The sequence below is a fragment of the Malaya genurostris genome, chromosome 3 (genome assembly GCF_030247185.1).
Source record: "Malaya genurostris strain Urasoe2022 chromosome 3, Malgen_1.1, whole genome shotgun sequence".
In the NCBI taxonomy this organism is placed as follows: domain Eukaryota; kingdom Metazoa; phylum Arthropoda; class Insecta; order Diptera; family Culicidae; genus Malaya; species Malaya genurostris.
Window position 1 is genome coordinate 161532910 of NC_080572.1, and position 26959 is coordinate 161559868.

The 26959-nt window shown below is 36.8% G+C and overlaps 2 protein-coding genes across 5 annotated transcripts in view; both read left to right on the top strand.

Moving 5' to 3' along the window:
* Window positions 1-2158: 2158 nt before the first annotated feature.
* On the top strand, window positions 2159-3999 carry LOC131438360 (tRNA (adenine(37)-N6)-methyltransferase). Of its 3 annotated transcripts, XM_058608356.1 has the most exons (6): window positions 2159-2385; window positions 2474-2562; window positions 2619-2748; window positions 2953-3336; window positions 3396-3662; window positions 3786-3999. In XM_058608356.1, the coding sequence occupies exons 2-6, from the start codon at window positions 2492-2494 to the stop codon at window positions 3981-3983; spliced, it is 1050 nt and encodes a 349-aa protein (XP_058464339.1). In that variant the 5' UTR covers window positions 2159-2385; window positions 2474-2491; the 3' UTR covers window positions 3984-3999. The 3 variants fall into 3 exon arrangements, with proteins under 3 accessions (XP_058464339.1, XP_058464338.1, XP_058464340.1); XM_058608355.1 differs by lacking the exon at window positions 2159-2385 and having other exon boundaries at window positions 2407-2562; XM_058608357.1 differs by lacking the exon at window positions 2159-2385 and having other exon boundaries at window positions 2441-2562; window positions 2656-2748.
* A 1816-nt stretch (window positions 4000-5815) lies between these two features.
* Window positions 5816-26959, top strand: part of LOC131435446 (putative phosphatidate phosphatase) — a 47282-nt gene continuing 26138 nt past the window's right edge. The window contains exons 1-3 of one of the 2 annotated variants that reach the window (XM_058603342.1): window positions 5816-6073; window positions 6136-6262; window positions 6631-7195. In XM_058603342.1, coding sequence (XP_058459325.1) covers window positions 6919-7195 — 277 coding nt within the window. In that variant the 5' untranslated portion in view covers window positions 5816-6073; window positions 6136-6262; window positions 6631-6918. The remainder of the gene's footprint in view (window positions 6074-6135; window positions 6263-6630; window positions 7196-26959) is intronic. The other variant, XM_058603341.1, reaches the window with a different exon arrangement.

Consider the following 26959-nt stretch of genomic DNA (forward strand, 5'->3'; position numbering starts at 1 on the left):
TTACCATAAATATAGCGACCCCTTGAAAATAACAAATACTATCTATTCGTGCAACACTGTTTGAGTTGCTATGAATTATAGTTACCAAGAGCCCCAGAAAAAATAAACAAACAGTTTAAAATAGTTGTGGAATAATTCCACCTAATTGAAATTGTGTGCCCTTTTCTCTTATTTACCGAATTCTGGAGAGAAAAAATTTGCATCATCAATGCAAACTATGAGAAAGGTGATGAGTGCTTAAATTTTATTTTTGTGTTTTCTAAGATATGAAAAAATGGAAGTTATTTGTATGTAAACATATCATTATTATGTTTCAAAATAGTATTTTTTCATTCATTCATCAAACAGATTTCTATTATTTGCAGTTAACATTCTTCTGCTGCTTTCGAGAATGCCCCTGATGTTGAACATGGAAAAACAAATACAGCAGTATAACATATTTGAAATATTCAATATATATTTGATGTACATACAGAAGCAATTGAAAAATGACATATCCACAAATTTGAGAATAAATTGAAATGAAAAGCGATTTCGGTTTCACGAAGACGCTAGTATTATTACAACATTTGGAGATATTCTTGAATTATTTACAAAATATATTTTTACCTGTAGACTCTAACAATTTTTGCTTTGATTTTATTTTATTCATTCTGGTATTATCATAGTAAGACATACGATGTTTTCAAAATTATTTTATATTTATTTCTGTTTGTACGTTCTTTTCCTAAGAGTAATCTTCTTCCAAGAAAACATTGTTTATCGATAGTCACATGAACCAATTGTTCTCCAAATCCGTCGGAATATACCATCCCCAAACACAGTAGTGCCCTATAGGCGTACCCATCTTTCAGTACCACAATACAATTTTCTAGTTACGAATGTGATTTGATTACGGTTAGCTACGAATGTGAATTGATTAGCCTTCCTCTCCGTGACTGCGATGAAATTGTTTCAGTTCTATGAAAAGAAAGATACAACTTCAATTAATTTTTAGCAAAAATGACTCAAAACTCTCTGAAAGAATAAATTTATTACCTGCCAGCTGTACTCAGTGTTTCCGTTTTAGATGAGAATCTCTTGTTTTTGTTTACATTCCTCAAGTTTAGTAACCAAGGCTACTGGTAACTGTTTTTCAAAATCAATAATTTACCAACTTGTGTTGCCAATTTCAATATTTTTCAGACGATTTCGCTTTGACATTATCAGTTACTGAGGGGTAGTTAAATTTGCGATATAGTTTTGATAGTCGAGTGGCAGGTCGTGTCGTCGGTCTCACCATCTGTCGGCTAGGCGAAAACAGTAAAGATCTAGTGATATCTGACAAAACCTGGAGAAATCGGTAAAATCTGGAAAAGGATCTGGTTAGTTAGAGCGCTGCCAACTATACCGATTTCTCGGTATTTATACCGATTTTTGGACTCGATACAGGAATACAGATATGCTCTCAAAATACCGAGATTTCAATTTTAATACAGATAAATACCGATTTTCAGTTTTTGTGTTGGATTCCGCAAAATCAGTTTCCGCACTAAATCGATGTTTGATTTTTCGAGAAAGATATTGTACAGATAGATTTTTCCGCCAAATACTGATTTTTGGAAAAAAAAAAAAAAAACAGTTGGCAGCACTGGTTACAGTGTCTGTCGAAGGGAGGAAAATTTGCAGCCCGGTGGCAAGGATAGGGCGCTGCAGCAAGTGCTAGCGTGGTCAACATCTGGGGCATTTGGTGGGCAATCAGAGCGCTCAAAGTACGGTAAACAAACATTCGAGCATTTCAATTCGAGTAAAATCTTAATTTCCTTATCGTAGTGATGATATTCTGATCGATAATTTGCGGGGAAGTGCTTTAAAGGGTACTGAATAAACAAGTAGTTTGTAATATCCAGATTTTTGTTAGCCATTCTTCTTCATTGTTTTGGTTTTTGCAGAATGATGCTGGCCACAGTTTCATGACGTCATAGCAAGGTGCTGAAAATTTGGCATTCGCTAGATAAATGAGGAATTTTGGCAACCCTGCCTAGCTGTCACCTTTTAGTTGAACGAGAATTCTCGGTTGATTTTTCATTAGGGCGTATAAGGAAGTGACAGTTTCTCTTTAATCACTCTCTCTTTCGATTATTGTGATGTGATTAAAAAGATTTTCTTTGATATCACAATTCTGTTTGAAAGTCGAAAGTTTCGGGTATCATTTCATGCAAAGAGTTGAGTGATAAACGTGGAAACTGTTTGGTAATTAATAGAAGAGAAAGTAAACAAAGAGAAACTGTCACTTGCTTATACGCCCTAATGAAAAATCAACCGAGAATTGTTTTATTTACTTCGTCGAAAAACGAAATTCGTTCCTCGACGTAGCAGAACAATTTTTTCCACGGTTACATTCCGGTACAATACATACAAGTACATCGCACTGAAACTTGAAAATTTGTTTAATCAACATCAAATGTGTTCTAAAATAGTTATTCTATATTAGTATATTTTTCCTCTAATTATGAACGAAGGTGATGTTAATATTTTAAAAAATCAGCTATACATAGCGAGAAACGAAATAAAGAATCTAAGGTATGTATGAGAATGCGACAATACCTATATTAAAAAGTTGGAAAAACTACTTGTAGACAACAAATAAATAATCTTCAACATGTTCACCATAAGGACGTGCAAACGATATGCAATATGTTGCAATCATTTAAGTGTGAAGCATGTAAATCAAATAATCAACCATCGGTGTCCAATCACAAGGATAATGTGAGTAGATATATTATTTTCGCAGATAGAAATTGCCATATCGTTAAACAGATATAAACATTAAAAAAGAACTATTCCAGCAAATATATTCTAATTTTTCAAAGCTAAATTCGAGTTAAGTTTCTGTTGATATTCAAAGTATTGAATTAAGAGTAAGATAGATTTTAGCCATGACGAAGAAGACGCACACATTATTTTTTTCAGAGTCATCTACCAGACTGCAAGGATGAAATTTCATTGAACACAATTGGTGTTATCAAAACTATGTTTCTCGAAAAACGAGCTGTCCCTCGACAAGCAAGTGAAGCAGCTAGGATTATTAGCAGAATTGAGTTGAATTCGCGTATATTTAACAACCCCGAGCACTCGTTAGAAGGCCTGGAAACTTTTTCCCATATATGGATTTTATACTACTTCCACCGTAACCAAATACACCTCAAATCGAAAGTTGCTCCACCTCGTCTGGGCGGTGAGCGGGTTGGAGTTTTTAGCACAAGGTCACCGCATCGACCGTGTCCAATTGGACTTTCACTGGTACAACTGGATAGAATAGATAATGGCACAATTTACTTCTACGGAACAGATATGGTATGGCATTCTAAGTACCCTAAATTTTCATTCTTATTCTCTATAACCGTTTTATTTAGGTGGACGGTACACCTGTCCTTGACATCAAGCCCTACATCCCACAATATGACGTTCCGAGAAAGATTGAAAGACAGGAATTCTTTTCACCAAGAGAGGCACCAGATGGCGAAGAGAATTGTGAATCAGTCAAAACTGCCTCCACATCTACCTCAGGAAACCTTGTTTCTAATGTTACAGTTCCAAACTGGGTGACAAACTGCAAATATTTATCCGTTACATTCAATGAAACTGCAGAACAGCAACTTCAAGAACTGGCAGTCGAAAAAGTAATAAATTATCAGATAATCACATAATCACATATTTTTTCTATGGAATTATCAATTCAAAAGAAATATGTGATTATGGACAGAATAATGATGATAGCTGTGACAATATCGCTCCGTTTTCAGAAATCCATAACGGAAATTTTGAGGGCCGATCCACGATCAGTTTACTTACGAACAAAATACGGATCTCAAATATATACTTTTCAATTGGGTGAAAATACGGTTACTTGCAAATTTGATGATCAAAATTCTATCGTCAATGTACTACAAGTGCGAAAAGTTGTAATCCTAGGCGACATTCCCGTGTCCGATGACGAATAAAATATTATCGAGTCAATAGTTTTAATGTGTATAATCCGAAATATGCTTCCTGGGCAATAGCAAAATTTTGAGACATTAAATGTCACGGTCTGTCTATATCTTAACTCTGGAGAAGGATGCACACCAGTGCTAGTATGGGCAGTGTCTAACCACAGAAAACACATACAGCTTCGAACTACATTTTTCAAATTTGCTATGTTGGAAACACTACTTCCACCTACTCGACTATTCACCGCGATCTTTCAAAACGTTTCACTACGTTCCGGAACGATAACAAAATCCTCCTACCTGTTAAAGAAATCTTCCTACAACTACAACAATTTTAAGACTTATCATACGATTTCCCTAAGTGTTGTAGGCAAATTTTTTCCACGTCGCATAAATCACACGAGAATCCGATCGGAATAAAACAAAACCAAACTTGTCATTTAACAAATGTTCTACGGGTTTTGTTTCGCCGATTTAAGTAACGGTGTACAATATTTAACACACTTTACCATATAACTCCGGAACCGGAAGTCGGATCCGAATGAAATTTAGGAATTCCGTATGGAACCGTGAGATCTTTCATTTGAATCTATGTTTGTGCACATCTGTCAAACCATCGCTGAGAAAAGTGGGTGAGGTTTTTTTATGAATATATGACCACTATTTCCGGTGCTCCCGGAACCGGAGATCGGGAACCAGAATAGCCGGAATCGGTTTGGTTAGTTGCCTACTGATAATGGCTATTGATTTATTTAGTTTTGAGACCCGTTTAGACAAAATTTTAAATGTTTTGTTTCGCAGGTTTAAGTGACGGTGTACAATATTTAACACACTTTACCCTATAACTTCGGAATCGGAATTCGGATCCGGATGAAACTCAGGAATTCCGTATGGGACCGTAAAATCTTTCATTTGAATCTAAGTTTGTGGAAATCGCTAAAATCATCGCTGAGAAAAGTGAGTGAGATCCTTTTATGAATGTATGACCACTATTTCCGGTGCTTCCGGAACTGGAGATCGGGAACCAGGACCTTTGATTATTAGAATCTAAGTTTGTGAAAATCGGTTCGGCCATCTCCGATAAAACCTAGTAAGATTATTTGACACATACACACACAAACATACACACACGCGCACACACACACACACACGCAGAGAGAGAGAGAGATTTCTCAGCTCGACGAACTGAGTTGAATGGTAGACAATTTTTGCTAGTCGGTTTTTAAGTGATTTTGTTTATAAAATTTTTATTCTGTCCTTTTCTGCGTAAAAGCTTTACGTGGCCGATTGCCTTACATTTTTGTTACTTAACAATATTTTTTTGCTATTGGATCTCATTGTCACCCTTTTCCTAAGGGGAGATGAGTTTCCATTTCCATCCAACGAGGATCGGGGGTCACTTTGTCCTCGGCTTTTTTTATTTATCTCATCATCCATTGCTTCATCGTCGGTGTTATAGCTGAGCTGAGCTGAGTTGAAGCACTTTATTCCTAAGAGTTTGTACAATAATAGTTCTTTCTGTTTGACGTATCTAACATGTTACCAAAAATTACTACCGATATCCTATACATGCCATACACCAATCGCTGTCAGAATTATATTGTTTATTGTTTTTTTCGTGGTTAGAAGGATAAACTTTAAATTTCATTCGACAAACATATAGACATAGAATTTGTATGTCACCGCTAAAGGGTTAAAAGCTGGCACGATTGCGATATTTTTTGACAAATGACATTTCGCTCCGGCAACTGATGATGACTTTCTCTCGCTTGAAACAGAACTAGAAGAGAATCAAAACAGCTCTACGATACTCAGTGAGAAGGACAAACATACAGAAACAGCTGAGACATAGACGAGTTCGGTTGTGCGTTGTTTTTTGACCTGCGCTCAGATGCACGCCTTACGTATTCTTTGCTCAAATGAAGCTTATAATCGCAATTGCGTGAAAGGAAATAATCATTGGATGCTATTTATAATACGTTTTTTGAACTTCAAAAGTGAAGTATGAATAAAAGCTACTAGCTCAAAGTGCTGTTAGTGACAATAACGAGGGCCTTGAAATCGTGCCTCAATGCTGTGATATTTCATTGCTTCGTGAACAGGTGAGATCAGTGTGAATGAGATTTCATAATATTTATATTTTGTCTCATACACCGTTCAATAGTGAAGAAACGTCTCCCATGAGACTTCGCTACATATACGTTAAGAAGATTCATCGCTCGATTCATAAAACCGGTTTCAATCAATTGCATTCAACAGTTTTTTTCTTGGCGCAACCGATAAGCGAATTTGTAAGAAGCATGGAAAAAGCCCCACTGAAACATAGGGCCACAATTTCAACATTCCATTTTTAATCAAAGGTATAGCTTATCTTATCATTATGTTTGTGCAATTTTTGTAACTGCTTAATGCACTACATAGAAAAAGATTACTATCAATTTCAACATGTTTTCTTGCATAAGACTATTTGTTTTCCGTCTCTTACTAATTTATTTTGAATTCCTCTCGTGAAATATACAGTTTTGTTCTCAGTGCCATTCAGTGATTAGATAGTATTTCATGTACGTACGTCTTGTACGGCATAACAATACTTCCATGCGAAGAACAATCATGGATATACTACATAGGTAGTAATATAAGAATATCAATTCTTTTACAGATTACCCACCACCACAGTCAATGCTTCATGGTTGTAAGGTGTGCAGTGAGTGATTCACTGGAATTCGATTTATGGCATGTGTCTTGTATTCGACGTAACAGTTGTTGACCTTAATGAGTGAATGTACCTAAGAAAATTATCCCAGTGAGTCATCTAGCAAATTAATATTCGTGATTTGAAATGGATTCTATCGGTGAAGCCCAATGCAGTAGTGAACTTATTTTGCTCGTAGTATTACGAAGTGCGACTTATTCGACCATCGAAAAAATTTTGTTTGTAAAATTATAAATGAGTGTCTCAGACGCAGTGCCATCTGAGGTAACACCTTTGAAGAAAAGCAATCAAGTGTTGTCACACGGTGTGAACAATACACAATTCCAGCAGCAGCAACAGGCAGTGATTGAGCTCGCTAGCGGCAATAGCACCGGCAGCAGCAATAGCAATAGTGCAGTATCCAATCCAAGTAGTGAAGTGCCTATCGTCGACCATAATCATAACGGTACAATGGATGACACTAAACGAATATTAGTCCGAGTGGGAATTGATTTTATCATCCTCTGCTGTGGTAAGTAGAATCCGGAAATTTTATAAACTCCAATTATGTCCAAAATTACTTTAAACCAATTTGCAGTGCTTGTTTTCCATTTAGAGGAAATTGATTTGATTTGAAAAAACCCTTCCTAATCCACCTAGTGGTGTGATAATGCCTTTCTCCTTCTTCAAAACAGTCTCATGAAAATATGTTTCATACTTTTACTAAATAATTTTGGATACTAATTTTGTCACCAATTGATTCAGATTGATTCGAGTAGTTCACAAAAGCATGCTTCAGTGTTTATGTCACACAGTCAGCATCATTTTTCCAAACTAGTGCTTGACATTTACGTTGCCTATTTGTAATCAGTGATGCTAATCTAAAAAAAAGCCTTCTTAGTCCACTTAGTGGAATTTTCATATATCTTGAAAAATCACCATAGGGGGGAGTACATGAAATTTTCGAAATCGAAAAAAAATTTTTGATGCCAAAAGGCTTAGAATTGCATGAAACGTCGAGATTTAGTGTCATCTCGAAAAAAAAATTTTTTGAAAAAGTTGACTTTTTGCGACTTAGAAAAAATATGAAAATTTTTCTAAGTCCCAGAAAGTTGATTTTTTCAAAAAAATTTTTTTTTGAGATGACACTAAATTTCGATGTTTCATGCAGTTTTAAGAGTTTCGGCATCAAAAAAAATTTCGATTTTGGAAATTTCATGTACTCCCCCCTATGGTGCTTTTTCAAGATCGAAAATTGTCAAACCTTTACCACCGGGCAGCACCCCTTACGCATGTCCGGTTTAGCTCAAATTTTGCATGAAGGCTTTTTTCGAGGTGCTTAAACTTTTGAGCACTAGAGCTTAACGAAAATAGAGGTGATCTCAAAATTTTGGCACCCTTATATATATAAGAGCGGTAAAAATCAACGTGTTTTGTCGGTTACGTCACTTATACAATCATATCTCCGGAACCAAAAGTCACAGCCATTTGGTCTTCGAACTTGATCAATGATCCGACAGTAGCTTTCAAACGAGCCCAAGTTTGTTAAAATCGGTTCAGCCATCTCTGAGAAAATTGAGCGCGTTCAAATACAACGCTTTTTGTCGGTTACGTCACTTATACAATCATATCTCCGGAACCAAAAGTCTCAGCCATTTGATCTTCGAACTTGATCAATGGCCCGACAGTAGCTTTCAATCAATGTTAACTTCCCTCTCTGAGCAGCCTAGATAGCCGTGTAGTGTCGGTAGCGGTTTCCCAACTGGCTAAGAATAACGCTACGGTCCACCTGTACCGGTGGTATAAGTCCACCAAACAGGTAAGCCGTGTGGTATCCGGCGGAATTATTTTTTACCAAGAATTGATCCACTGGTTTCCTGTTCCATGTCGTAAAAGGCCACAAAAATAGGAACTCCTAAGTCAAGGTGTATTTCCGTGCCGATGGCTGAATGGCTGCAGGAAGTTAAACATTGCAGTCGTGAACGGAATATCTTGGGTTTTTCCTCAAGGTGGTGTACTATCCCCACTTTTATGGAACCTAGTCGCTGATGGTTTGTTAAGGAAACTTAATAACCTTGGATTTCCGACTTATGGTTTTGCCGACGATTATCATATATTGATGACCGGTATAAGCATTAACACTCTCTTTGATTTAATGCAGCAAGCCCTGCGATCTGTTGAACAATGGTGTTGTCAGGTTGGATTATCTGTAAATCCGGGCAAAACATCAAATGGTGCTTTTCACTCATCGTAGGATAATTACAGGAGCTCGTCCGTTGCAGTTCTTTGGTTCAGAGGTCACTGTGGTCGATCAAGTTAAATACGTCGGGGTTATTCTTGACTCAAAACTGAATTGTTCTGCTCACATTGACTTCAGGATTGAAAGAGCTTGCATGGCTTTCGGCCAATGCAGACGAGCTTTTGGAAAATCATGGGGACTCAAACCCAGATATATTCATTGGATCTACACAACTATTGTTAGACCAATTTTAGCATATGGATGTCTTGTATGGTGGCAGAAAGGAGAAGTCGCGACAGTTCAGTCAAAGCTAAATCATCTCCAAAGGATGGTCCTAATGGCGATGACAGGAGCATTCACGACAACTCCTAATGCTGCTCTAGAGGCGCTACTGTGTATTAAACCACTACATGTGTTCCTAAAACAAGAAGCATTATCTTGTGCATACCGTCTTAGGGTTACAGGGCTTTGGAACAGTAACCCATTAGATTATGCTACCAGCACACTCGCTTGTGGTCTCAAATGGTTACGTGGGATGAGTATTTACTCGCTCCTAGTGACCTAACTCTCACATGCAGTTTTCCTTATAAAACATTCAATGTGAGCTATCCTCTTCGTTAGGAATGGTTGTCTGGTTGTCTGGAACGACAACTTGATGAACACATAGTTTGTTTTACGGACGGTTCTCTGTTGAATGGTCGTGCTGGTGCTGGTGCTGGTGTCTACTGTCGTGAAATGAGGCTGGAGCAGTCTCATTCACTTGGTAGATACTGTACTGTGTTCCAAGCAGAAATCTACGCAATTCTGTGTGGAGTACAATCGGCACTTCAGCAGAGGATCTGTGGTAAACGTATTTATTTTTGTTCCGACAGTCAGGCAGCCTTAAAAGCACTCAGTTCGAATGACTCACGGTCGAATCTAGTGATCGCATGTCGAACTCAAATTGAAGACCTCAGCATTTCAAATGCTGTTTACTTCTTATGGGTACCCGGCCATTCTGGTATTACTGGAAATGAATGGGCTGATGAGTTGGCTAGAGCTGGTGCAACGAATGATTTCGTTGGTCCTGAACCAGCTTTACCACTTTCAACTAGTTGGATAAAGCACAAGATACGTTCTTGGGCTGCATCCAAACATGCCAGCTACTGGCGCAGCTTGCAAACTTGCGCTCAGACAAAAGCATTTCTACCAGATTTAAATCTGAAAATGTCAAAGTGTCTACTGCATTTCTCCAAGTATCATTGAAGTATTCTGGTCGGAGCTCTGACTGGACATTGCAAACTCAATTATCACATGGCTACTATTCAACGTGCTGAGTATTATTCGTGTGATTTGTATAAATGCGATTATGGTACTTCATATCATCTGATATGTAACTGTCCCGCATTGACGCAGCTACGTATCCGGGTTTCTGGTTCTCCATACATGGTTGAGTCTGTGTATGCGGAGCTAAAATTGAAGGATATTCTCTCGTTTCTCACCCAATGTGGTAAGGAGCTATAGTCAGAAGGGTTCATCGTTCTTCCTGGAGTGAATGAATCCCTTCTGTATTCACCTTAAATAGGGTTTAGCAGATTGTTTGGCATCCTTTGGGGGGTACCGAATTTACTTCTGCTCGTACATACTGCGAGTCGTTCTGCATTCTTCCGAGAGTGCAGAATGGTGTCGCTTTTGTAAGATCTCTAAATCCTCTCGGGGGTTGGAGGTTTTATTAACAGCAGACTGTTCGGGACCTCGTAGAGGTTCAGAATTTCCTTCTGCTTCCACTAAATGTGATCCTCAGCAGATTGTTCAGCATCCCTTAGGGGTGCAGAATTTACTTCTGCTTTTATGTGTTTTTGTGTCGTCAATTTTTCCCATCCTCCTAGTCCAACCCTTACCATTTCCTTTCAATCCTTCCCTCTTATATATCGGGAAAATGATGCTAAAAACAAATTGATGGCAAGGCACAAATCTCCAAATATCAAGGGGAACGTGCCATTTGAGCCAATTTGTTCTGATTCCTGATTGTTAAAATCGGTTCAGCCATCTCTGAGAAAATTGAGCGCGTTCAAATACAACGCTTTTTGTCGGTTACGTCACTTATACAATCATATCTCCGGAACCAAAAGTCTCAGCCATTTGATCTTCGAACTTGATCAATGGCTCGGCAGTAGCTTTCAAACGAGCCCAAGTTTGTTAAAATCGGTTCAGCCATCTCTGAGAAAATTGAGCGCGTTCAAATACAACGCTTTTTGTCGGTTACGTCACTTATACAATCATATCTCCGGAACCAAAAGTCTCAGCCATTTGATCTTCGAACTTGATCAATGGCCCGACAGTAGCTTTCAAACGAGCCCAAGTTGGTAAAATCGGTTCAGCCATCTCTGAGAAAATTGAGCGCGTTCAAATACAACGCTTTTTGTCGGTTACGTCACTTATACAATCATATCTCCGGAACTAAAAGTCTCAGCCATTTGATCTTTGAACTTGATCAATGGCCCGACAGTAGCTTTCAAACGAGCCCAAGTTTGTTAAAATCGGTTCAGCCATCTCTGAGAAAATTGAGCGCGTTCAAATACAACGCTTTTTGTCGGTTACGTCACTTATACAATCATATCTCCGGAACCAAAAGTCTCAGCCATTTGATCTTCGAACTTGATCAATGGCCCGACAGTAGCTTTCAAACGAGCCCAAGTTTGTTAAAATCGGTTCAGCCATCTCTGAGAAAATTGAGCGCGTTCAAATACAACGCTTTTTGTCGGTTACGTCACTTATACAATCATATCTCCGGGACCAAAAGTCACAGCTATTTGATCTTCGAACTTGATCAATGGCCCGACAGTAGCTTTCAAACGAGCCCAAGTTTGTTAAAATCGGTTCAGCCATCTCTGAGAAAATTGAGCGCGTTCAAATATCTTCGAAAAGTGCACACACACACATACACACACACACACATCAGCAATCATCTCGGCAAAAATAAAATTACTGAGCGACTCGGCACCCTCAAATTTGACAAACGTCAAATATTGCCGAAATCGTCAGCATAAGATTTACTGTTTGCTCAGTGAAACGTTCACTGAATATTCGGCAATCCAATAAAACGAAAAAATGAAAAAAATAAATAAATTACCGAATCATCAGTAATTAAAAATCTAGTGAATTAATTTTGTTTGAAATTTCTCAACATTATAAACACGCCATTCAAAAATTTCTTTTTATTAACACTTGAAGGAGGCTTACAAATTTGTTGCCAGTAGTGCTTAAAGCCTCTACCTGAAAACATGTAGCATAAAAAAAGCGGCGTTTCCAGATGCGGCCACCTTGAGTCGAGCTGGAAATATGAAAACAAAAATATATATTGATTTTTGGCTTACAAAAATGTTCAATATTTAATGATGCATATACGGTATTGTTCAAAAAATAAACTTACTTTGATCTATTGAATTATTCCATGCATTGGGTTATTTTTTCGCATATCCCCCAAAGTTTTGTCTCAAGGACGCTTTGGGCCCCGTGTTGGGTGTTTTTCCCTTATAATTGGGAGTGCTCTGATAAACTCGCTTTTTATAAAGCGAAACATGTCACTATATTTATTCAATATTTTTACTTGCAAGTGGTTCCATGCTTCTTCGAAGATTATCAATTTTTTCACTCGAGAATTTCAATAGAAAATAATCGCACAATGCGAAGCGAAAATGTAACGCGGCAATAAATGACAGCTGTCGTGCTGAATCTCGGCAACAGCTAGCGCATATTCCGAAATCTCGGCAAACGTCTCTGCTGATGTCGGCATATCTGTTGTTTACTGATAAATTCAGCAAGTAATTATGCCAAATTTCGGCAAAGTGAAGCATTTTACCGAAATATCAGTGAATGCATTTAACGAAGTTCAGAAACATGCGTATTGATTACTGAGCAATCAGCAAATTTACGTGTTGCTGATCAGTTTCGGCATTTTATTATGCCGAGCTCAAGAAATGGTTTTAAGTGTGTAAGCTTTCAGTAATTGAAAGTGAACAAATATTTTGCCAAATCTCATCGAATGGATGCACTTTTCCGAAAAATCCGTAAATCTAGTAAACGAATCTCGGAAAACATAATATTGAATACTGAGCAATAAGCAAAATTGTGTGTTGTCAATCAGTCTCGATATTTTACAATAGTGAGCTTGAGAACTGATTTTACCAAAAGCCTTTCTCTATAGAAAAGTAATAGAATTGTTGGAAAACCGACTTTCGAATAGAGCCTCGGAGACCCATAGTGTACATACCATTCGACTAGACGAGATCGGGAAATGTATGTGTGCGTGTGTGTATGTACATGAACCTTGCAAAGAATTTTATAGCTCAATTTTCTCATGAAAAGCTACTGTTAGGTCATTGATCAAGTTTAAACACCAAAAGACTGCGACTTCTGGTTCCGGATATTCTCTAATGTATATAAGGGTGCCAATATTTTTGTGGGTCACCTCTAATTTCGTTCTTACAAGCCAGTTGTCGTATGTTCGAGCTCCGACCTGGTAGGATGTTAGTAGGATCGTAGTAATAGTCATGCAATGATTCTGTACGATAAGAATCGACTGTGAAGTCTGTTAAAACAGAAAGCCCAAATTTCTTAAAGGAATGTAATGCCAAAACTTTGCTTTCTAATTTCGTAAAGCGATAGAGCACCATATCACCATAGGGGCATGAAATTTCCGACCTTCTGGAATTATATTTTGATATATATATATATATATATATATATATATATATATATATATATATATATATATATATATATATATATATATATATATATATATATATATATATATATATATATATATATATATATATATATATGTATATATATATATATATATATATATATATATATATATATATATATATATATATATATATATATATATATATATATATATATATATATATATATATATATATATATATATATATACCTTATATATATACCTTATGATCAAAACAGAATGGGAATTTTCATTTTAAAATTTCCGCGCTTGTCCAATCGGTAAACTTTTATTCTCTCAACGTTGGCAACACTTTCATACACATTCTGTCAAATTTTGACGCATATCGTACGATTAGTTTTTGTTTGGTGTCTGTACAAAGAAGTTGAAAAATTTTCATGTGGCGATTATTTTCGTATTAGTATTTTTTCCAAAGCGTATCGTTAACCGATAAACTCGAGTAGAACGCTAACTTAAAAATGAAGTATGAATACCTCTAAAACTTACTAAACATTGGAAAAACTATCAAAGAGCATACGATACTCCCAACAAATCGTACAAATATCTCAAATATCATAGAAATACAAATAGGTAGTCTTTTTTTCTAAAAATGAAGAAATGGAAACAAATGGAGTTATGTTTTATTTTCGATTACACAGGTTTTAACCTTAAAGTCATTCACCACTTCGGACCAGAAAAACCTTCTGACCCTGTGTGCGGCGTTGGGAGTCAAACCCAGATAGGCTGAATAGAAGGCTTCGACAAATTAAGTTGTTTATTGCAGCTTACAATTATCAATAACAATCCGCTAAAAACCGAAACGAAGGTATATTTTTGACGAAATGCACCTACTATCTCGTTTTATATTGTGTCTTTATCTCCGATAGTACTTCTACCAGTACTATTCAAAAGACATTGAATAGTATATATAAATACCACTTTCAAAATTTAGACATATCTCTTTTTTTGCTACTGTATTATCCCAGCGTATGATATATCATACATAGGATAATTTCGTTTGGAAACGATTTTTAATAGTGATTTGACATTTCCCAAGATCTTAAACACAAAATATGATGGTATTGATGATATCTGCTCATTTGGTTCAAATTTGGGAACCCCCGGGTCATAATGGGTTAAGCGGGTCAGTTGGTGTGACGTGCGTTTTTAATGTCTATTTTGGGGATTTTTTTCTGAAAAACCGTTAAAATAAAATAATTGATATATTTCATGTCATTTTTGAATACAGTCAAACAATCATTGGAATTTTTTTGATGTCATTATATAGAACATTATGGGAGATACATCGATCAACAAGAACAGATATAAAGAAGAGGTGCTCCACTGCAGTCATAATTGCCACTGTTCTGTTTATAAAATATCAAAAACCATACACGATTTCATTTGTGGCACTTGATACTATATTTGGAACTAAAATGAAGAAAAAAATTGTGAAAATAATTGTTTTGGAAAGATTCTTGAAAAAAAAGTTTTTTATCAGACACACTAGCTGACCCCTATAAATGATAACGTCTAAGCTACGCGAAATGTATACGAAATTGTCGTCTCTGTTAGCAGGGCCGGTAAAAGAGGTGGGTACGGTGGGTAGTGCTATCCACCCGAAAATTCCAAAGGTGGGTAATTACCCACCTGGAGTTTCCAGCGAAAAGCAATGGCAATAATAGTATTATTCATACCAAACAATAGCAATAATAGTTTTATTCATACCAACAGTTTTCGTTCGGCACGTCAGAAAAGACATGGCACTTCGGTGCCAATTGCAAAAGTGTTTTGCAAGTTGCATTAACTTTACGTCTGCTCAGCGGTTCAAATTTAACTGTTTTAGTTTGCACTAAGCAGTTCAATTTGAAATAATTCAATAAAATGATTACTTTTGATGGTACTTTCCATTCTAAAATAGTCGATGTTAATTATCCTCGACCATCTAAAAACTGATGCTATGATTGTTCCGGCTACCTGTTGCGTTTTTGGATGGCTTTCTCCGTCTGAATGCGGATATGACCACGGAAAAAAATTTTGGATCCATGTTTCGTCCATTGTTTCATACCAACGCAACACAACGCAAGAAATCCTTTTTATTGCGACTAAACAGTGCCAAACAGCTCTTTGTTCTATGGTGAGCGAACATGGCACCCATTTGGAAAAGACCAAATTCATGCTCAGATTTTCGCGTAAGATCGTAAAAGCATATCTAGTTGATGTGCTAACCATCTCAGCACATCTAATCTCACGAGCTTCGATTTTGCGTTCATTCAACACGGTTGTCAAAACTTGCCTAATTTTTTTCCGTCTGGATGACGAAATACCAGAAATCTTTGTTTTTATGGATCCGACTGCGAGTAACATTTCTCGACCCATTGCTGAGTGCTGAGCTAGCGCCTTTTAAGAAGCAATGTTTTATCAATACAAGGAATTCATCATGTCTATTTTTTCGTAAATTAATGAGTAACTTCACTTATATGTCGGTAGGTTTAGTGTGTACCACAAAGAAGATTGACGCGAAAATTTAACTCATGGCATCTGAAGGTAGGTACTTTTGAAAAATAAGGTTTGTTTGACATCACAAACGTCATCTTTGGGTCACTCCCGGAACTTTTTGAACAATGTGTTACGCATTTCAGCGGCTGAATTGTTTGTTTTGATTTGTTTCGTGCGCTGTTCGATACCCATGCGATACACATTTGGATCGAAAATCAGTTGTTTCTTCGTATTCGAGAAAATTCTTGATGACCTCGATCATGAGTTGGCGGCTCAATGCATAGGGCGCTGGTCTTATGAGCCAGTTGTCGTATGTTCGAGTCCCGATCTGAAAGGATTCTTAGTGTCAGTAGGATCGTAGCACCAGTCATGCAATGGGTTCGTTCGGTACGCTATTATGAGTCGGGTGCGAAGTCTGTTGAAAAAGAACGTCACATAGTTCTTCAAAAGGAATGTAATACCAAGACATTGGCTTTCATGGAGAACTGGATGAACGAGTCCCAGCACCTTCTATCAGTGATTTTAAAACTAGTTAATAGTTTTATGTTCTATTCGTTGTTTTAATGCGCAATTTTGTTTCAAAACAGAATACCGAAAATACTTCAGATCGAAATTTCAGGCAAAGTTATACCGAAACAAAATTTTGTTAAAAAATTGACCGAAACAAAATTTTGTTAAAGAAATGAGAAATTCTACTTATACATTAATTCTTCGAAATGATGGGTCGTACCCCCCCGTACGAAAAATTACCCACCTGGGCTTAACATGTTTCACCGGCCCTGTCTGTTAGAGGAAACCATAATAATGGATTACGAAACAAGGAACATTAGACATTATTCGACCAATAGTTATTTAAAATTCCCAAGGAACAAAAAAACCCATAATCACTGAAAGCAACCTCTTTCCTGCTTCTTAAAAGTACACGCGGAACTTCCGAGAACTTGAATGTACAAGACAAGTTCCGCGTAAACTTTTGCAGTGAAAAATTATGAATTTCATTTGTTTTCGTAAGTTTAGCCGCTCAAGTACTAAACAAACAAACAACAAATCTTCTGTTTCAACAGACCCTGGAGCAGTTTCGTAAGTGTCCAAGACAACAACATTATTAGATGCTACTATTTTACTTAAACTAAGAAATCTTCCTGATCGACACTTGAACATACGATAACTCACTTGCGAAACCAGCTGAGTACATCTATCTTATCATTCGGCTCTTAATTTATACGAGATGATATGGGAAATACGTAAAACCTTGCATTGGCTGTAAAGTACTGAATAAAATTTTTTTTATCAAAAGGTTTTTGATCTCTCACTGTTACTTCAGAAATCACTAGAAACTGCTAATAGTGTATGCTTTTAAACCGTTGCTCTTATCTTCAGTATTTTGTTTTTGTTCAAACTTATTCCAATATTTTGTTACTTTTTTCCAATTGGAAAATTTCATACCAATGAAGCTAAATTCCGTTACACATGCAACAGTCTTGTGATTAGGAAATAATATAACGAATAATCACATTTTTTCGATCTTCGATTGTTATGTAGGATTTTGTATGTATGCGCTATGTACGGAATAACGAATGAGTTTGCGTACATTGACACACTTGATGGATCAATTTTCCAATTTACTGAATTTTTTTCAAACAATACAACCATTAGAATAAAAAGCAACAAAGTAAAAGCATTCTCACGAGGGGAGTAATAATTCAAACATATGTAAAGTATGTTTTCTCGTTTCGGTCGAGTAATGTGCGGTCAAATACGAATGGCGCATTCGTAAATGCACTTGATTCTACTAGTACATGTTCGTACCGCCGAAATAATGTTTGTATTAAAAGGGGGGGACCAACTGTGCTTATTCACTCGGATATTCTATTCATTATATTACATTGCTTTGAGCAGTAGTTGAAAATTAAGTGGCGTACAAAGTTTTTTGTTAATTGCAAAATATACAGGAATGTGACGTCATGCAACGAATGTAGCTTATGACGAGTTGATTATGTCGTGAGGTTAACATGATGTCCAATGTTTGATAGCGAGTGAGATCGATTCCAGATGTTCTAAATGTACATGCCATGTGCTCCCAACAAATGACCTCTTGCTACCCAGATAGCCTACAAACTTCGTCACCGAAATAAAAATTGTGTCTAAATAAACAGTATTTATCAATAAAGTATAAACGGCAGCAATAGCGGCTGTCGTGCACATAAACGCACTGGCTTTTCTCGGCAAGCTATAATTAATTAATCCGCTCACTTATAGCAGAGTGCACAGTAATGTGAATAGGTCTTCTGCATAACACTCTTTCTCAACTAGTAGCTGCAGCACCATTTAACAGAAACGCTGGCTACATACAGAATTCAACTTATTGCTTTTCTAACGTCACACTTCCAACATCTTCTGTTCTCATATGCAAGAGTAAAACATGACATAAATGTTTATGTGGATATCCAGCGCTTACGCTATATTCTTCAAAACATCACCTCTAGTAGACTCGAAGCGACCAGTTGAAGTATTTTCGCTTTCACCCTTTCACTTTCTACATCCATCAACCGAGAATTACGCGAACGAATTGTTCTATATCAAGTGTCAACTTCTTCAACCGCGACCTTTTTTTCTATTTCGTTGCTCAATAACGCATCCTACTGCCGTTCAGAAATAATTGCTCCGGTCCAATGCACACTTCGTCAAATATGTCGCATTCGGGCCTAGCAGGCGTGTAAAATGGATAAATGGCTTGTGTGTGGTAATATGTGATAGTTAGTTAGCACAGATTTCTAGAAATAATGTGAGAAGGCTGTACTAAGGCCACCAGTCCCCGAAACTAAAATAGTTCGAAGTGGTGACGCGTTTAACATTTAAGCAGTGATTCCAAAATTCATCTCAGCAAAATAAGACGGATGTAATGGGTGGACGGATGCACACGCGAAAATGGACCAATAATAGTCGCGATAACTATGAGACTCAATCGATAAGCCGGAACCAAATTGATATTGATGCACTGAATATACGAACGTGATTAGAATAGCTTAATCTTCAATGTGTAATATTTTTTTCTGGGTTTCCCGGTCGGGCAGCTGAATAGCGCAGATTCTAAACCGGGCCCATTTATGGATCCAGGATATACAATCTCAATTCCTTGTCAGACGAACTAGTCTATGTTGATGAACTGAACACTGGCGGCCGGGAATTGTGCATTGATCCTTTCACCATGTGTAAATTCGTTGTTGAAATATTTAAAGAAGATTGAAATTATACTTACTGAATATGGCTTGATGGTGTACTTAATCTATAATCTTGGAAGAGAAAATAAATATATGTTTTGCATAGTAGAATATGAGTGATGATTGATTAGTGAGTGAATCATTAGTTTGGATCTAAGTAAAAGTGTCGAATGTCTGAGAAAGCGCCAAGCATACTACAATGTAATCTAAGAGAGAGCTACTTTCAACAAGCAACTAAACTACTATGTGTGGATGTTTCGGGCGCTGTTATCCACTCCATTTGCTGTTCCAAGAGACAACAAAGGGTACACTATTCGGTGATCATATAACCAACTGCATACTGCAAAAGAGATCAAATTTGATTAGTAGATCGCTTCTCTTCCTTAGATCAAAGTGTAGTATTTGTTATAGCATGGACAATGCCTGACAAGTTTGGCATACTCAGAAAGAGGAACATATCCATTTTATTGTTCCCATTCTGTGTATTGTTACCTCTTCTTGTCAGACATTACCCATGACACCATTAGTGTGCATCCTTCTCCATTGAGTAAGGATACAGACAAGCCCTGGAACCGCGACAGCATCATTCAATCTGTCTCAAGGTTGTGCTAAAGCCCAGGGAGCTTAATCTCCAATGTGTAATATTATGAATAAATCCACAATCAACAATTACTGCTACTTGTTTTATGTTTTTGAAATATGAACAAATTATGTAATTGTAAATTATGCATCTAGCTTTGCAATAAAAGTAGATTTTTGAAAACCATAGCACATGGTAAAATCTATTGGATATACTGAATATGCATAATAACATGAAAATCATGTATATATGTATTTCCTAAGCTGTTTTGCCTTTCTCATATAGAAAGGTGATGCAATCACTTGAAAACCCGACTAATAAAAGTTGGCCCGGAGGACCAAGTGTCATATACCATTCGACTCAGTTCATCGAGCTGAGCAATGTCTGTGTGTGTATGTGTCAAATAATTGCCATCTCAAATCTCATATAGCTGAACCGATTTGGACAAACTTAGATTCAAATGAAAGTTCCATATGGATCTCCTGAATTTAATCCGAATCCGACTTCCGGTTCCGTAGTTATAGTGTAAAGTGTGTTCACTTAAACCGGCGAAACAAAAACCATAAAAAAATTGTAAACTTGTCTCAAAACTACACAAATTGATAGCCATTATCAGTAGGCAACTAAACAATCCGATTTCGGCTATTCTGGTTCCCGGTTTCCGGTTCCGGAGGTACCGGAAATAGTTGAATTTTGTACACCGTCACTTAAACCAGCGAAACAAAAACCGTAGAAAAAATTCTAAACTGGACTCAAAACCGTTATTCCCAATCTTAGGGTCAAATGAAAGGTCTTATTGTGCTACCAAAAATTACTGCATATTTTCGGATACAACAAAAATTTAAATCGTCGTTTAGAGTACGATGGCAAAATCGTATAAAATCTTCAAAATTTGAATAAAAACTAGTAGAGTTTGTACGTCGTGTTGGTGGCCGTACGAACCGACTCGGATTCCGGTGCTGGAAGCAGAGCTAATAAAAGTCATTTTCATTGACTGAAAAATAAACGAAAATGACAAGAAATTATTGTCACTCTCAGTTTCGCTTGGAAACTATGAGAACGAAATCCATGTCCAGTCAATGACATAAACGGGAAAGTAGTTTCAAAATTGTGTTTTTTCTTTCATTTGCCCTTTCAGTCATTTGCAGTTTTCAGTGAAAATCCTATAGTATTCAGTGTCGATATTCAACCAAAGCTGTGAGAATTGAAAACGACAGAAAAAGGTTTCACAATAAGTTTTAACTGTTGGTGCTCGAATTTGTAGTAGTTTTGGTTTCCAAAGAAGTTCTGGGATGTAATTACTTCGATTTGCCATATTTTAGTCACTTTTTATAGCCAAGCGTCACATATTTTCAATACACCGATGCAAGAATGAAAATTTCAATTCTGCTGTTGCTACCTGAAGACGTTAGTTTGGTTTCGTCTTGTCATAGAGGAAAGAGTGACGTTGGCAATTATGCTCTCTCATTTTTTCGATGAGAAACTAAAATGCTTCGTCTCTCTTCGTTTGTTCTGGTGTCGGTCATTTGCGAATGAGACAGTAAAACATTGAAAATGAGACTGCTGAATTGGTTTCTTTCATTGAGAATGTGTGACAATTTTAAGCTCTGGCTGGAAGCAAAGATAAACTCAAGATCTATAGTCTATGATTTCTCATGTACTATGGGGCTGTCCATAAAAGACGTCACGCCGCAAGGGGGAGGGGGGGGTGTTTCATAAAACGTGACATTTGAGACAGGGGGAAGGGGGGGAGGTTTTTGGAATGTGACGTCCAATATTTTCAATGAGCGCATTTTTGAAATACCTAATTATATTACCGTTTTGACCTATTTCCTGAAAAATCTCCACAATAAACGTTTACATTCTATAGGAAACGTGCATTTGTTGATGTAAAAGCTTCTTCTTGTAAATTCGAAAAAGAATTATGCAGGAAATCATTTCTGTTGTGATAGCAAAAGTGCACGGAGGAGCGAGTAAATTAGCGAAATTAAAAAATTTTGCCTAATGTGAGTAAAAAAGAAAAAGATGCCTTCAAACGGTTTAACTTAAGTTATGCACTGACAATTTTTTCAAGAATTTGATTTTCTAGCATTGATAATAGTATATCATAAGAATTTCTCTTATCTGATTCTGATGCAGTTTATTCCATTGTACTCCATTTGAAAAAGGGCGTGAGATCAACGATTTCAGACGTAGATCATGTCATGTCTTATCTTGATCATTTGTGATTTTCCTCCACCAACATCAAAGCTTATCAAATCATCCAATGATTGAACTTACATAATTCAAGAATCATTTTAGCTCAAAATCACTACCCATTGTGTGACGGAAGATCAGTACCGATATTGATCGATGTGATTTAAATTTCACTGATCAACTGATAATGAAAAGATTCTCCGACAGTGATCTCGTTTTGATGAGGTTTTGGTCTTTATTTTCTCAACCCTGTATGCTACACTAAGGAAATATTATTCTTTACCTACAACAATAATATATCTGTGTACCCCTAGGAGGAATAAAACAGATGATTTAAATGTTTCATCAATTCCAACCAAATACTTTTGTTAATTTATATAATTGATATTATTAAAATAATTTCGATGATTTTGTAGTTTTAGAGATATTTTTTAATCTAATGACAGCATGTAATAAATCGATTTTCCCTCATATTTGTATGGTTCGTCATACATATTGAGAATGTATTGAGATGAATTTTATTTATTTTGATTTCGTGACATGTGACATAGGGGGGGTGGGGGGTCTTTGCTTCTGTGACAATTTGTGACAAAGGGGGGATGGGGAGTCAAAAATTGTCAAAAAAGCGTGACGTCTTTTATGGACAGCCCCTATTCAAATACGACCTCTCGATGATTTCGGTTCACCGTCAGTTGTAGTTCAATTATTATTTGAAACAAAACAACAACCGTCGAATCGCTACATGCGTCTTTACTATAACAATGTTTGTTTATGTAGTACCAATCCTAAGCTGCAATATGAAAGAAATCTCGGTATTTTGCTGCATATCGAGTAGATCTTGGTGCTTGAAAAATCAATTAAATTATTACTAAGAATATATTCAATTTGTTATAATTTTATCTTACAAAGCAATAAAGTGAATGGAAATAACAAATCATTTTGTGTGATATGTTTACAAAGGTTTACTTCCTTCCAAACTTGTATTGTTACTATGGTATTTTACTTTCATTTTCAAATGTTTATCGACGCTTATTAACGAAGGGTCAACCAAATTACACTATTACCATAAATTAAATAATCATAGATTTCCCACTGTACGGTGACACTTACAACACCTCTAGTGAGAAACGGGTGTACTTTTTCCATTAGCTACTGTGGTTGTGTTAAATGAGCAGGCAACTTTTTACTTGCATTTTAGGAGCATTTACGCACCCATTCTACACCAGACGGCGTTTTTGGTGTCACGGGTTGCTCAACTATAGTACTATCACACTGGGGAATTTAGGTTTATTTTATTTATGCTATTAATAAGTTCACTGGTTCACGATTACTGATCCGATATTTTCCGATGGATCGTATGGGACATTGTAATCTTGAGTTCACCTTTGGCTGGAAGTACATAGAATAGTGAACCCACTTCGTTTTCTAAAGGATTGCCTAACCAGAGAACTATTTCATTCTCTATGTTATACTAGTTAATGCACAAACAATCCCTTGGTTTCTTTCAAAAATCGAAGAGAAACATATTGAATAGAATACCACAGTATTATAGATGAGAAAGGTATCATTACACCACTAGGTGGATTAAAACATTATTATGTCAGATCAATGTAAAACCTGGTGATGATGAAAACTAACGAACAACAATTCAAATTTACCGATAACTCTAATCATAAACGGCACAGAAACTGTTATTCTATCTTAACACAGACATATTTTAAAACTATCTCATTGCCATTTTCGGTAATTGTTGTAGTATCATTCAAAGGTTAGCCTTATATTGTACTTAGGACACAGAAGCGTTTTAAATTTTCTTCGCGTTTCGTCTTCGATTCTGATGGGCCAAAAACAAAACAGTTTTGTACATGATCCAATATTGCATTGTGAACGTAACACAGAAATTTACAAACATTTTGAATTCTGTCGTTTCTAGAAAAAATACCTAGCAGTTTCAGTAAACGATAAATTTGTTTCAGTTTTGTATACAAAACATACTTTCAAAATACATGTATTGCAGAGTATTGTTATTGTTCATTTTGACAATGTCTTTCATTTATCATTATACTCTACTTTAAACCGATTTACTATTTCCTACAATCTTATGCAAGGCATTATTCACATGGAATTCGTGCATAGATAGATAGCATTTTCAAGTACACCACATGAAAAAACTTGTTTTAATCCACCTAGTGGTGTAATGATTCCTTTCATTGTTCATGAGAGAGAAGAACGATCCAGTCAAGAACCCTCTGCTTTTCCACTGACTTAGACCTGACCTAGTAGTTGGAAAAGTAACTGGTATCATTCCACCTACAAAAATCGATACATCGTGCTGGCCGATTCCAACGGGTATTGAATTGGCAGATCCAGGTTTTCACGGGTCAGACAAAATCGACATTCTAATAGGTGCCTCGAAGTTCTTTACCTTATTGAAATCTTATCGAATTTACCTCGCTGATGGTTTCCCTGAGCTCTACGAGATACATTTGGGTTGGGTTTTTGCAGGAGAACACAACAACGACGAGTCAAGTACAGTCTTGGCCAATCCAGTATCATTTGATACACTGAGTGAGAGAATCAGTCGTTTCTGGGAAATTGAAAATGCTTTGGAGCTCTCAATACCAACAGAACCAGGTTTCTGCGAAGAGCCTTTTCGTTTAACACATCGTCGATCGACTGCTGGTCGCAATATCGTTTTCCTTCCGTTCAAAAAGGATATGACAGGATTACAGGACAATCGATCTGTCGCTCTTCGTCGATTTCTCATGTTAGAGAAGCGATTCAAAAAGGATCCTACCCTGAAACTGATGTATGCAAATCCTTCCACCAAGTCTCTGAATGAGGTACTTCAAGTAGGAGAAGTTGTTGAGCATTCTGCTTCGATTCCGCAAACATGCTATTGTGTTCACTGCTGATATCGCCAAGATGTATCGAGTTGATTGATCCTTCGCAGTCCCGATATCAGCGAATTCTTCGGAGATCCGAGTCCAATCAACCATTTCCAACCATTCGAGTTACTAACCGTGACGTATGGGATTGCTTCTGCCCTTTTCTATCTACAGGATGCCTGGTTCAGCTGTGCGACGACGAAGGAAATAAGTTTCCCGTAGCATCGCAGATCGTGATGGATGACTGTTATGTCGATGACGTTCTTTTTGGTACCGATTCCTTGGACGATGCTATTGAAGCTCAACGCAAACTCCAAGCAATGCTTCAGCTTGGTGGTTTTCCCATTCATAAGTGGAGCTCTAATTGTAACGAGTTGATGAACCATATCAATCAAGAAAAATTTGCCAAGATCTTGATGCAGCAGATGTGGAAATCGGATTTGTCCTGGGATGAGAATCTTGAGGGAGAAATGCTTCTGGCCTGGATGAGGTTTCACGATACTCTGCCGGAAATGTGTGAAATGAAAATTCCTCGTCGTGTTATTTTACCTAACAGCGTTGCTATGAAAATCCATGGATTGCTCCAATGGCAGAATTGAGTATTCCCAGAAAGGAATTATTAGCAGCTAGACTATTATCTCGACTGATTATGAAGGTAATGAATTTCATAAAGATGATATTTGATGGTGTCATCCTCTGGTCGGACAGTCAGATTGTCCTTGCTTGGTTGCGTAAACCGTTACCCTCACTTCAAGTGTTTGTACGCAATAGAGTGGCCGAGATTGCCAACGAAACCAAAGATTATTGTTGGAAGTATATTTCAACTAAGGCAAACCCGGCAGATATCGTATCTAGAGGATGTTTGTTCAAAGCCTTGATAACCAATGAATTGTGGTGGAAGGGACCAGCTGGAAATTTCTACCTGAAGCATTTGATTCCCAACTTTTGCTTCACTTACTAGAGTAATTGTTTCATATAACACTTCTTGCTGTCTCATTATCTCAAATCAATTGCTGAAAACACAACAACTTCTCAATAAAGTTCAAAATTGCTTGTTGATTACGCGGTTTACAATTGATTACCGAATGAGATCCTAAGTAACAATTGCATAAAAAATTATAGTGCCAAATGTTAAATATTTGATTTTAATAGATAAACAAACACTCGAATTGAACGCATTGATTTTCATCATATCTTTTCAGCTAATGCATTGTACAGAGATAACAGATAATGTTGTGAAAAAAGAACTGGGATGAATGAGTAAATGATCACTTTCTTACCCTCCCATCAACTTTATTTGTATTATCATATCTGGAAAGGAAAACAAAACATGCTTGCGGTTCCGGTCACCTGGTATTTAGTTTCATATAGCTGACAGCATATCATAGTGTATCGTACGGGCAAAAATTATGCTAATGGTATGCAAACAACCCGTGTGCGAATATTCACATCCCATACCTGAACTGCACGATGGGCATAAATAATTTGGTTTCTTGCGTGTGTTCTCCCTCTCCTCGTCGTCCTACCACGTACAACGTTGAGAACCATCGGACAAGCAAAACTATGTATGATGTCATATGACCGCAAGCTTATCTGGTGAACAATGTACAATGAATGATGTGCTGATTACAGATGGTTATCGATATACTGCATAAGTCTGACATTGGAAATGAAAATTATAGGCTTTGATCTTGCCCACCCTTAACAACAAAAAGCTATGTTTCACCCTTTTATGTAGACTTGATTAAAAACACAGTGTTGCGAAAACTGCAAAAACGCTTCCATCTCCCTATTAGGTTCAAAAGTTGCTATATATGTGTTCAAATTACATTATGCTTCTATACTTCCACTTTTTCTATAATTTATAATTCATCTCATGGAATAGGATCTAGAATTCGATTCATCTCATGGAATCTATGATTCAGCTAGAAGAATTTTGCG

Bases quoted from the DNA above. Each gene is read 5' to 3' on its own strand.
- LOC131438360 (XM_058608356.1), top strand. From the start codon at position 2,492: ATGAACGAAGGTGATGTTAATATTTTAAAAAATCAGCTATACATAGCG. The intron at 2,563-2,618 runs GTATGTATGAGA...AACTACTTGTAG, and splicing joins AACGAAATAAAGAATCTAAG to ACAACAAATAAATAATCTTC. The intron at 3,337-3,395 runs GTATGGCATTCT...CGTTTTATTTAG, and splicing joins ACTTCTACGGAACAGATATG to GTGGACGGTACACCTGTCCT.